We start from the raw sequence: 12,353 nt of genomic DNA on the forward strand, positions 1-12,353 counted from the left end.
TCAATACAGGAAACGAGTAATCATTGTGCGAGCGTCAGTCACCCCAAGTTGTGCACTGATTCTTCTTCTTCTTGTAATTGCAATGGTCCCTGGACTGGGTTACCCCATAACAACGTCTGAATGAAACATGTCAAAGAAACATTCAGAGCTCAATTTTGGGTAAGGTTTTCATAAATGTGTCTGCTTCTTGTAGGAGGTCTACTTTGGAATCCTCAACTGCTCCGGGGGATCTTTGCTTCACAGCCTGGAGGAATTTCTGTCTCACATCATGGTTCCTGCTTTGAAATCGCAAGAGGTATTTGTTCAATTAATTGTAAAACGATTCATATGTCTGGAAATAAGATGACATGTCGGTCATTCCTGCTCCTGGAATGCCACCGTGATTTTCAGGCTTTAATTGCATTTCTATTTCTGTTAATCGCATGCTAAATTTACAATACTAATAATACTTTTAATTACAGTGCTTTCCTAAATATATGGGACAAGGACAAATGTCTCCTTGATTTCCCCCTCTGCTCCGCAGTTTAAAATGACAAATTAGACAGTTCAGATGTCATTAAAGTGCATAGCGCAGACTTTCACTGAAGGGGGATTTCCAGACATTTTGGTCACACAGCACTCTTTCTATGTGGTTCCCCCCACCCATTTCAGGACATCATAATGGTGGGGACACAGCATTGGCTGTCATATTTAGCACTTTGTCACATGTCCCTCACATGCAATGACTTCCTAAAGTCTGTGGTTCCTTAGACATCAGCAGGTGCTGAGGGTCTTCTCTGGTGTTGCTCTGCCAAGCCTCTAATGCAGCCATCTCCAGCTCCTGCTTGTTTCGGGGGGCTTGTCCCCTTAAGTTTTCCCTTTGGCATATGGACAGCCTGCTCAATTGGATTGAAATCAGGTGACTGGCTTGGCCATTCCAGAATTTTCCATTTTTTTAGCTTTGATAAACTTCTGTGTGTCCTCAGCAGTGTGTTTGGCTCATTGTCTTGTGGTAGGATGAAGTGTCGTCCACCGAGTTTGGAGGTCTTTACTGGAACTTCAGAAGATCAGAATTTATTGTGCATCTGTGGCCAGCAGGCAGTGCAGGATTTACGTATAAGCTACACAAGCTACAGCTTAGGGCGGCCCCGCCTTCTTGGGGGCCCCCAAAACAAATCATATTTGGCACTTCCATAGAATATCTGGACTTATAAAGGGCCCCATGTCTCAAATAGCTTAGGGCCTTATCAAGTCTAAATCCGGCCCTGCCAGCAGGTCCATCATCAATAAAGAGAAGTGTGCCAAGACCTGTGGCAGCCATACATGCCCAAGCCATAACACCCCCAGCACTGCCATGGTTAACAAATGAGGTGGTCTGCTTTGGCTCTTGAGCAGTTCCTTTTGGTCTCCACATGCCATCACCCTGATGAGGTTCATCTTTGTCTTCTCTGTCCACAAGACATTTTTCCAGATTTCTGCAGGCTCTATGAAGTCCATTTTCCTTTCTGTTTTGGTGGTCTTCATCTTGCAGTGTGTCCTCCTCTGTGTTTCTGTTAATGAAGTCTTCTGTTGATAGTCGTCTCTGTTATGTCCACATCTGCCTCCTGAAGACTGTTTGTTTCTGGTCTGTCTTGACCATCATGAAGATTCTTCAGTCATCAGTAGTGGAGGTCTTTCTTGGCCTAGCAGTCCTTTTGTGATTACTGAGCCCACCGGTGTGTTCTTTCTTCTTCATGATATTCCTGACAGTTCATTTCAGTCCTCTTACCGATGTTTCCTTTGGTTTGATTCTTGTGTTTCATCCTCATGATGGCTTCTTTGACTTTCACTGGCACAGCTCTTGTCCTCATGTTGAACAATGACAACTACAGACTCTAAAGGTAGCAGCAGGCCGAGGTCTCTTATGAAGCCATGAAACCCACCGGAGGAATCACAAACACCTGGGACGCCAATTGTCCCAAACATTATGGGGACGACTTAGAAAATGAGTTTTCCTTTCTACCTGCTGTGTACAGCATTCACATTAAGGAGAGTCAGCCATATGCACTTTGCTCGCGTCTGAATTGTTTGATTTGTAATTTTAAACTGTGGAACAGGGGGGCAAATTAAGAAAGAACGAGTCTTTGTCCCAAACATTATGAAGGGCTTTACACATTTCTCTTTTTCTATACTCAAGTCTCTTTATGCTATTTCCAAAATGGCTTTAAAAATAAAGTTTTGTCCCTCGTGATTGCCATGTCTGATAGGAATGCAGTAATATAGAAGTGGCTGTAGGGACAGAGTTTGTGCCATTGTTTTCACATTGTAATAATAGTGCATTGTTATATGTGTGTTTTGTGATTATTTTAGCACTTTTGTATCGTGGAGAACCAGTTTGATTGCTAAACCTAAATATTTAAACTCCTCTGCCGTTCTTTTCAGTCGCACTCCCTGCTGGCTAACGACTGAATCCTGATCATCATTAACTTGAAACACTTCAAAAATCCAATAAATCACAACAAGCCCCACAGCAATCCAATAACTCCCCAAAAACGTCCCAAGCGCATTTGAAATGAACCGCCAGGAACTGTGGGAGACACTGTGAATATATCGGGTGTTGGGCAGGTCCTGGAGGTGGATTGGCAGGTGGCCCCGCCTCTTGGGGGGACCACCCACAAAATACAAGGCACATAACAAAGGCAGCTTATGTGCAAAAACACCAAACAGCACCCCAAAATAATAAAATACATGCTGTGGTGGAAGGGCCCTGCCCGGGACGCCCCTGTAATGGATGAACTGGGGGAGAGGGCATTTTCAGGGCAATACCTCCCCCGGAAGACAAGAGGGCAACCACGGGTTTGGAACTTAGAAGCTCAAACCCTGCTGGGGTCCCGTGGCCACTGCCAGGGGGCATCTGGGCAGTTTTTGAGCCCTGGCTTGTAGCACTTCCGCCACATCAGGAAGTGCTGCAGGAAGAAGATCTGGGAGCATCTAGAGCACTTCCGGGTTCCTTATAAGAGGGGCTGTCTCAGTCCATTTGAAGAGCCAGAGTTGGGAGGAGGAAGATGAAGCTTGCTGGGAGAGGAGTAGAGGTGGCAGACTGAGAGAGAGAGAAGAAAGGACTGTGATTGAGCTTGTGTACTGTGCTCTGTAGTGGGGAGCGAAAGAAAAGCAGTGCCCCACTTAAAATAAAATGTGTATGCGGGTCAATATTTGTGTCTGCCTGTCTGTGTCGGGCTTAAGGGGGCTGTAAGCGCCCCGGGTTCCACAATATATAATATCAAATCTCTGTCATCATCCATTAAACTACCAAGAAAAAAAGCATTAAGCATGAACAGGGAAGACATAAAACCAAGATCTGAAGATGAGAAACCCTAGCGCTGCATTTTGCGATCATAACGATCACTTCGGTGTGAGGGCATGAGCACAGGTCTGTTTCCCGTAAACATTTGTCTGTCTTTGTTGTGCGTGCATTCTGTGTCCTACTCTTGTGGCTCAGCAGGTGGTGCTGCTGCTGTTCCTTTGCTTCTTACGAGAGGCACCAGCAATGTGCTTCCTGCTCAGCAGATGTCACCACCGTTCTTTTCCTCTCCGCCATGTCGCCCACTTGAGCAGTTTGCCACCAGAGTTTGCCACTACCTACGATTTTTTTGCTCACCAGCGTGTATCGCATCATCAGCTTACGAGTCAAAACCGACCTCCAGTGCTTTGCGTGTTATGTGAATTTCCCCTTGGGATTAATAAAGTATCTATCTATCTATCTATCTATCTATCTATCTATCTATCTATCTATCTATCTATTATATAGTGCCTTTCATATCTATCTATCTATCTATTATATAGTGCCTTTCATATCTATCTATCTATCTATCTATCTATCTATCTATCTATCTATCTATCTATCTATCTATTATATAGTGCCTTTCATATCTATCTATCTATCTAACTATCTATCTCTATCTATCTATCTAATCGTGCGACAGACATCATGCCGGCTGGGAGGGTTCTGGTGGTCTGGTTAACCCTGGTAGAAACACAACAGAAACAAAAAGTGATGGAGTCAGAACACTTTCTGTATTCCACTCGACTCTTTATAAAGAAAGAAACAAATGGAATTCCCCAGGCAGAATTGAAAAGCAAAATCAGAGTTCATAGCTTTGGAACTAAAAGAGTCAGATATGTGTCAGGTCCTCAGTCTGTTGAAGACTAATAAAACCCTGGCAGTGACATTCATGTCTCTGGTGACTATTTATATGAAGCCAGTAAACAGATTGGGAGAGCATGATGGGTCATGAGGTTGGTGGAATGGGGTTTGTGAAGTTCTAACTATGCAAAAGGAAGAAAGTCCAAGTCTTTAGAGTCCTGGTGGTGCTTCATGTCTCGCTATATGGTTATGAGACATGGACGCTATCCAGTGACCTGAGATGAAGACTGGACTCCTTCAGTACTGTGTCTCTTCAGAGAATCCTTGGGTACCGCTGGTCTGACTTTGTGTCAAATGAACAGTTGCTCACGGAGTCCCGATTGAAGCACAGCCATGAGGTGCAGTTCCCTTAAGGTTGACCCGGGCTCGCAGGACCTTCATTGTTGAAGACCCGAGTGGCTGGACCAGGCCAAGGGGATGCCCACATAACACCTAGCTGATGGTCATTTGTGGAGGGTGGGCTTGGCTTGGACCACCTGTCTGCCCTATCGGGGGGTTTTGACAATCAGGATCCTGAGCTAATTTGTCATGCGGTGGTTGCGACAACACGATGTACCAGTGCAGACTCCCCTACCTGACCTGACCTCACCGCTCTGTTTTCATCTTTGCATTTAGATTCTGCATTGGGACTTTACGGTGTGTTTGCTGTTGGTTGCTTTGTCTTCTCAGGCAATTTCTATTGTGCTCTTAGAAGCTTCTGCTGCTACAAAATGTGTTTGTTAAAAATCAATTTTCCATCCATCCATTCGTTATCCAACCCGCTATATCCTAACTATAGGGTCACAGGGGTCTGCTGGAGCCAATCCCAGCCAACACAGAGCGCAAGGCAGGAAACAAACCCTGGGTAGGATGCCAGCCCACCGTAGGGCACACACACACACACCAAGGACAATTTAGAATCGCCAGTGCACCTAATCTGCATGTCTTTGGACTGTGGGAGGAAACTGGAGCACCCTGAAGAAAGCCACGCAAACTCCACGCCGGGAGGACCCGCGAAGTGAACCCAGGTCTCCTAACTGCGAGGCGGCAACACTACCCACTGTGCCACCATGCCGCCCAAAAATCAATCTTTGTTTATTATTCAAGATTATTCAAGGCCCTTTTTTGTTTCTAGTCAGGGCATTTATGATATTCCAGCACTAGAGGGCAACTTTTGAAAGTCTTTTTTGGGACTTCTGTGCATTTGGGACTCCCACAAAGCTGGGCCTCAAGTTGGTTAACCGGCAGGGCACAAAGTGTTTCTTTACTCTAATTCTTTGTAACTTTACTTTGTATTTTTTTTTTTAGATGATCTTAATAAAATATAACATTCAATTCTTGTCATTCTTTTTTAGTCATTCATTCTTTTTTTTTTTCCAGAACTGGGGAGCTGTGAAAGAAGGGCCGAAAAACATGCAGATCCAGGAGTTCTTCAGCTCTGTGGAGAAGTTTACGGGCAGCTTGGCTTCTGCAAGGGAGAACATTGAAGAAAAATTTCAGCTTCAGACTTACGACACGGGGTACAATCTTGAAACTCTGCAGAACCCTTCTGATTACATGGCAGCAGGTAAGAGAGAATGCCAGCCTGTGTAATGAATGGGCTTGGTGGACGAGGCCAGAGGTTTTGTGATTTGGCTCTTTAAAATTCTCAACATTGTTTAACATTTCTGGTTCTTTAATAATTGTCTTCCTTGTTTGGCAATGAGCACATTCAGTAGGAGTGTTGCCCGTTTAATGAGCGCTGCATGCACTAGATAGAGGAAAGGATGATGGAAAAGTGAGCGGTGGCACACCAATTAATTAGTCAGTCGATCAGTCTTGGTTTTAAACGGCACCTTTCACAGTGAGCTCCATTAGAGGACACTCTGTAAATCAGAATAACAACCAGACAAAATTAAAAAATAAGGCAATTTTAGAATAAAACTTGCAATAATTAAATTTAATGTACATGCTTCTGGTAGGGCGGCACGGTGGCACAGTGGGTAGCGCTGCTGCCTCGCAGTTAGGAGACTCGGGTTCGCTTCCCGGGTCCTCCCTGCGTGGAGTTCGAATGTTCTCCACGTGTCTGCGTGCGTTTCCTCCAGGAACTCCGGTTTCTTCCCACAGTCCAAAGACATGCAGGTTAGGTGCACTGGCACTTCTAAATTGTCCCTAGCATGTGCTTGGTGTGTGAGTGTGTGTGTGTGTGCCCTGCGGTGGGCTGGCACCCTGCCCAGGGTTTGTTTCCTGCCTTGCGCCCTGTGTTGGCTGGAATTGGCTCCAGCGGACCCCCGTAACCCTGTAGTTGGGATATAGCGGGTTGGATTATGGATGGATGGATGCTTCTGGCAGAGGTGTAGGGGAGGCCAGCAGGGGGCGCTTACCCTGTAGTCTTTTTATGGATCCCAAAGTCCCAGCGCAGTAAATATGGTGCCACCTTCACATGAGGCTTTCTGGGTATCCTTCAAAAAGTATAGGATGTATCCCGATATCTTGGATGGGCTGCCCAACATGGCCTAATCCATTTAATATTATTATTATTGTTAATAGTTGCATTTTAATCATACATTTTATTTACAGTATATGGGCCCCCTAGTCATCCCCTGTCTCTGCCTGACCAGCGATCTCTCTCACCCCTTAACCACCTAATAGCTCATATGTGGTGAGCGTACTGGCACAGTAATGGCTGCCATTGCAACACCCAGGTGGGTGCCACACATTGGTGGTGGCTGAAGTGGCCCCCCTCTACCTTTCGTAAAGTGCTTGAACTAACAACAAAAGTGCTTTATAAATGTAATTAGTTTCTATTATTTTCTAACCTGCTTATTCCTGAGCAGGGTCGCCAGGGTGAGGTTGGCTTATGGAGCGCCACCCATCCAGTATAGGTTGTAAAGGCAGGAACAACCCCAGGACATCGTAGGGTGAGAAGTCTCTCTCACACGCACACACAGACACACAAGGACCAACGCAGCAATGCCAATCCACCTAACCTGCATGTCTGTGACTGTAGCACCCAGAGGAAACCCATGCAGACTCCAAGCAGCAAGAACCTGGGATGTCTACTATGGTCTCCTTACCACTGCGCCACTGCGCCGCCCAATTTAATGTATATACATTATTCAAGCAAAACAATGTAAAATTGCATTTTATAGTAATTAAAGACTTTAATAAATGATAATCTGTTGACTCATTGATATATTTGTATACAATTGCAGTACAGGTCCAGAATGAGACACCCACCTTACAGGGCCATTTGAATTTATAGAGACCCACCTGGAAGGGGATGGGCTTGCTTTGGGCATTGTGGGCAGGGCTAGATGCACTCATCTGGCTGTGGGTTGGCTCGAAGAAATTGTTAACACCCCCTACCATCCCGGAGTTGTGTTGCTTACCCTTAGTGCAGATGTGAAGGTGTCCCCCAGGTCACACATGCAGGCCAGAGGATCACATTCAGGGCTCATCTGGGATATTCAGTACCATTCCATGATGAAGGGAGGCACTGTTGCTAACAGTGTTGTCTGCTTTCTACCTCACCGCGCTGAGAATGTGCCCACTAAGGGCAATTAAACCAGAGAAGTCCCGCCCCTTCTGGCCCAGATGATATAAGGGCAGACATCCCCAGAAAATGGTGTTGATTTTGGACCTGAGCAACCAGGGGTTGTGGAGCTCTGTCACGAGCCTGACCCGAGATCTACAAAGCCTTAGTGAGACATTAACTTAGGCAATTGCCTATTCCTTTTTTCCTTCTGCATTTAACAGGGTGACCCAGCTGGCACCCCAACATTCCATTTGTAATTCAAAACATATATATATATATAATATTTTGTAATGCATGTAGTCATAAAATGCATTATATTTTTCATTTCCAACAGGTGGTGCATCATAAACATTTGTAGTAAAGTAAAATGCATCACTAGAAATGTTTGTGATGCACCATGTATGTTAGAAATGACAATACATAATCTATACTAATAAAAGGCAAAGCCCTCACTCACTCACTCACTGACTCATCACCAATTCTCCAACTTCCCGTGTAGGTAGAAGGCTGAAATTTGGCAGGCTCATTCCTTACAGCTTACTTACAAAAGTTGGGCAGGTTTCATTTTGAAATTCTACGCCTAATGGTCATAACTGGAAGGTATTTTTCTCCATTAACTGTAATAGAGTTGAGCTGGAAAGACGTGGGGCGGAGTTTTGTGTGACATCATCACGCCTCCCACGTAATCACGTGAACTGACTGTCAATGCAGTGCGTAGAAAACCAGGAAGACCTCCAAAAAGCGCTTAAGTAAACATGCATTATATAATTGAGAAGGCAGCTAAACAATAAGAAGCGGCGAGTGACATATACTACCATATTCATGAGTGCTGCTACCTCGAAAGAAAGCAAGGTGTAAACCTAAACTTTAAATTAAGTTCATAGACAGGCTACGCTGGCGTTTCACATGCCCACAGGTAATGCGGGATACAAGTTTAATGAGAGGACGCAGGATATAAACGAGAGTTTTGATCACTTTGTAACTAAGTTAAAATTGTAGGTGAAGGGGTGTGCTTATGCAAATTCTGAGAGACTGTGTTTGTGGGGATTGACAGTTAAGGCGGTGGGGAGTCACGTCATCATCTCCCTCCCATTCATCTCATTTCGCTCTGAGCTGAGCTCGCGGCTAACGCCGTCTTCAAGCAACTTCGTCAGACTGCCACCAAATACTCACAGAAAAATCCACAAGTTAATACACACGCTGTCTCTAGAGTTTCTCCACACTGAATCCTCCAGGCACTACTTACAAAAGGTTACATTGACAATCGTGTTACGTTATTTTTAAAATCTTTCCTTTTCTTAGCACAAGCACAGCTGAGAAGCTTGATGCATGTGCTCCATAACGCGTTAAAAATAATGCATTTAATCACACTTTGCATTACAAGCAAAGGGAGCTTTGTCAATGCATGATTTCCTGGTACACGATTACATTGATCAGCGCATCCCGATTCATTTTACCCTCGCACCACCTTAGTTTGAGAAGAAGTATGAAAAATATGAGGTTAACACAGAAAAACAGATCACCAATTCAAGCTTTATGAATAATCGATTCGCCATCAATAATTGTTTTGGTAAAGCCATCCTCCTTCCATTTTATAATTTTTCCGCCACTAGCCATGATTAAATGAACGGTAAAAAAGTAAGAGCAAAGCGAGGGTGACTTATTTAGGCAGGCATATATATGACAGCAACACTCATGACAATGTCAATCATGTTACGTTATTATTAAAATGTTTCCTTTTCTTTTCATTACTTCTTTAACACACTACTTCTCCGCTGAGGCGCGGTATTTTGCTATATATATAATATATGAATGACCTCCAAAGAGCGCTGAGACTTTTGATATCATGAACGTGTCTGCAAAACTGGGGTCTCCTGCCCAGCAAAAGTCGAGCAGCCAGCGCGTGCATAGCTGTGCCGGCCTTTGAGACGCTGACTGCGCTTCCGCCTTAAGTCAAAGTGAGCACTTTTAATTTTTTTCATCCTCCCCCGCGCTATAGCCCAGACAAGTGCAAACACGGGACCCCTTTTCTACACCACGGCAAAATAATATTAAGGCGATTCACACTTTCTTTGCACGTATACGATTATGAGATCCTCAGCTCGGATTATGAAGACACGCACAGGAGTGGAGGACTGACAGTGCCATCACAGCCGATTAATGGCGGGACGTCTCACCAGTCTACACAAGACCCACCCGACTGTCCCCAAAAGGCGATCATAACGCCAGCGAACACATCTCTATACTATATAAAAAAAAGGCAACTTTCCTTTCTTTACACCTTTTTCCTTTTATCCCAAACCAAAGCCTTTCTCTTAACACTGCAGAGGACACAAAACTAATTTTCTTTAAATGCCGGTAAGGCACATTACCAGAGGCACAAATTTGAACGTTCACATAGAAAATGTAATTTCAATGTACCTGTACTTCTTAAAACGTTAATGTTTTACTGTTTAATAACTTATAGACTATAATTTATTATTTTTCCCTTGCACTCAGTGACCAAACCTATACACACACATATAGACACATACAAACATACACACAAGTATATGTATGTGTATATATACACACACACACACATACATACATACATACATACATACACACACACAAATTATATATATATGTGTGTGTATATATGATGTAGATAGGTATGTATATATATATATATATATATGTGTATATGTAGATATGTATATAGATATGTAGATATGAAGATATGTATGTGTATATATATATATATATATATATGTATGTATGTATGTATGTATGTATGTATGTGTGTGTGTGTGTGTGTGTGTGTGTGTGTGTGTGTATATGACAGCAGCAATCCAAGCTGTGAGAAAACAGTAAAAAGGAGGCGTGTCAGACGTCGTGGTACATTTTCTGATGCAGCTACCGAAGACAACTTTGTGACGCTGCCACCAAATACACAAAACAATTACTTTGACAATCATGTTACATTATTTTTAAAATGTTTCCTTTTCTTTTCATAACTTCTTAAACACATGACATCACTGCTAAGCGGGTATTTTGCTATATATATATATCACAGCGACACTCATAACAGTGACAAAACAATTACATTGACAATCATGTTGCGTTATTTTCAAAATGTTTCCTTTTCTTTCTCTTTCCTTCTTTAACACACTACTTCTCCGCTGCCAAGCACGGGTATATATATATATATATAGATAGATATGAGAACAACATATATATATATATAGATAGATAGATAGATAGATAGATAGATATGAGAACAACACTCATATCAATGACAAAACAATTACATTGACAATCATGTTGCGTTATTTTCAAAATGTTTCCTTTTCTTTCTCTTTCCTTCTTTAACACACTACTTCTCCGCTGCCGGGTATATATATATATATATAGATAGATAGAGATATATATATATAGATAGATATGAGAACAACATATATATATATATATATATAGATAGATAGATAGATAGATATGAGAACAACACTCATATCAATGACAAAACAATTACATTGACAATCATGTTGCGTTATTTTCAAAATGTTTCCTTTTCTTTCTCTTTCCTTCTTTAACACACTACTTCTCCGTTGCCAAGCGCGGGTATTCTGCTAGTGTGTAATATTTATGTCAGGTAGAATACCCAGTGGGTTTTGGTGGTCTATTTTGGGCCTGCAGATATTTTTTTTCTTCTTCAGCTTAACTGGAGTTTTTTTTTTTTTCTGTCCTCCTGGCCATTTGATCCTATCATCGTAAACATCTGCAGAGTCTTAGAATATGATATTGTATATACGGACAATACCTTTTCTATTAATTTAAAAATCTATGTTATATAAGCTTGTTTCACTTTATTTATGTTGTTATTATTCTTACCTATTTTTTTTTTCTTGTTACTTTATCTTTTGAAATAAAGCACTTTGAGCTACCTTCTTTGTATTGAAAATGAGCAAAGAAACAAATGCAGTTTTCTCTGTTATATGCCATTTTGTATGGCTTTTGTAAAAGCAGTGTTAACGGTTGCGATGTGCCATCCGTTGGAATGACAAACACAATGCATATGTCTCTGTTATAAGCCATTTGGTATGGGATTCGCAAAAGCAGTGTTAACGTTTGTGATGTGCCATCTGTTGGAATGAGACATGAAACGCATATGTCCGTGTAATATGGACAGATAAATAGTTAAAGAGATGCCATTTGGTATGGCTTTTATAAAAGCAGTGTTAATTTTTGTGATGCACCATCTGTTAGAGTGGAAAACACAATGCTGATGTATCTGTTATATAGACATATAAATAGATAGATGCCATTTGATGTAGCTTTTGTAAAAGCAATGTTCATGTTTCTGATGTGTCATCTGTTGGAATGACAAACGCAACACATGTCTCTGTTATATAAATAGATAGTTAGATGCCATTCGGTATGGATTTTGTAAAAGCAGTGTTAACATTTGTGATGTGCCATCTGTTGGAATCAGAAATTCAATGCTGATGTCTCTGTTATGCCATCTGGTATTGGATTCATGAAAGCAATGTGGAGCCGACCCGGACACAGACAGGCGGACATGTTGTTTGTCACCACCACACTTATTTTATTTACAAATATATACAATAATTATAAATGGTCACTCAGACCCAGTTCGTGCACAATACCCCAAACACTCAGTCCTGGCCACAAATGCCTCTTCTTCGGGCCACC

General features: G+C 42.4%; 1 protein-coding gene across 1 annotated transcript in view; it reads left to right on the forward strand.

Annotated features, from left to right (window-relative positions):
* Nucleotides 1-12,353, forward strand: part of LOC120529941 (dynein heavy chain 5, axonemal-like) — a 370,325-nt gene that overhangs the window by 11,333 nt on the left and 346,639 nt on the right. The window contains exons 6-7 of the mRNA XM_039754150.1: nucleotides 194-295; nucleotides 5,522-5,708. Coding sequence (XP_039610084.1) covers nucleotides 194-295; nucleotides 5,522-5,708 — 289 coding nt within the window. The remainder of the gene's footprint in view (nucleotides 1-193; nucleotides 296-5,521; nucleotides 5,709-12,353) is intronic.

The sequence above is a fragment of the Polypterus senegalus genome, chromosome 5, assembly GCF_016835505.1.
Source record: "Polypterus senegalus isolate Bchr_013 chromosome 5, ASM1683550v1, whole genome shotgun sequence".
Taxonomy (NCBI): Eukaryota; Metazoa; Chordata; class Cladistia; order Polypteriformes; family Polypteridae; genus Polypterus; species Polypterus senegalus.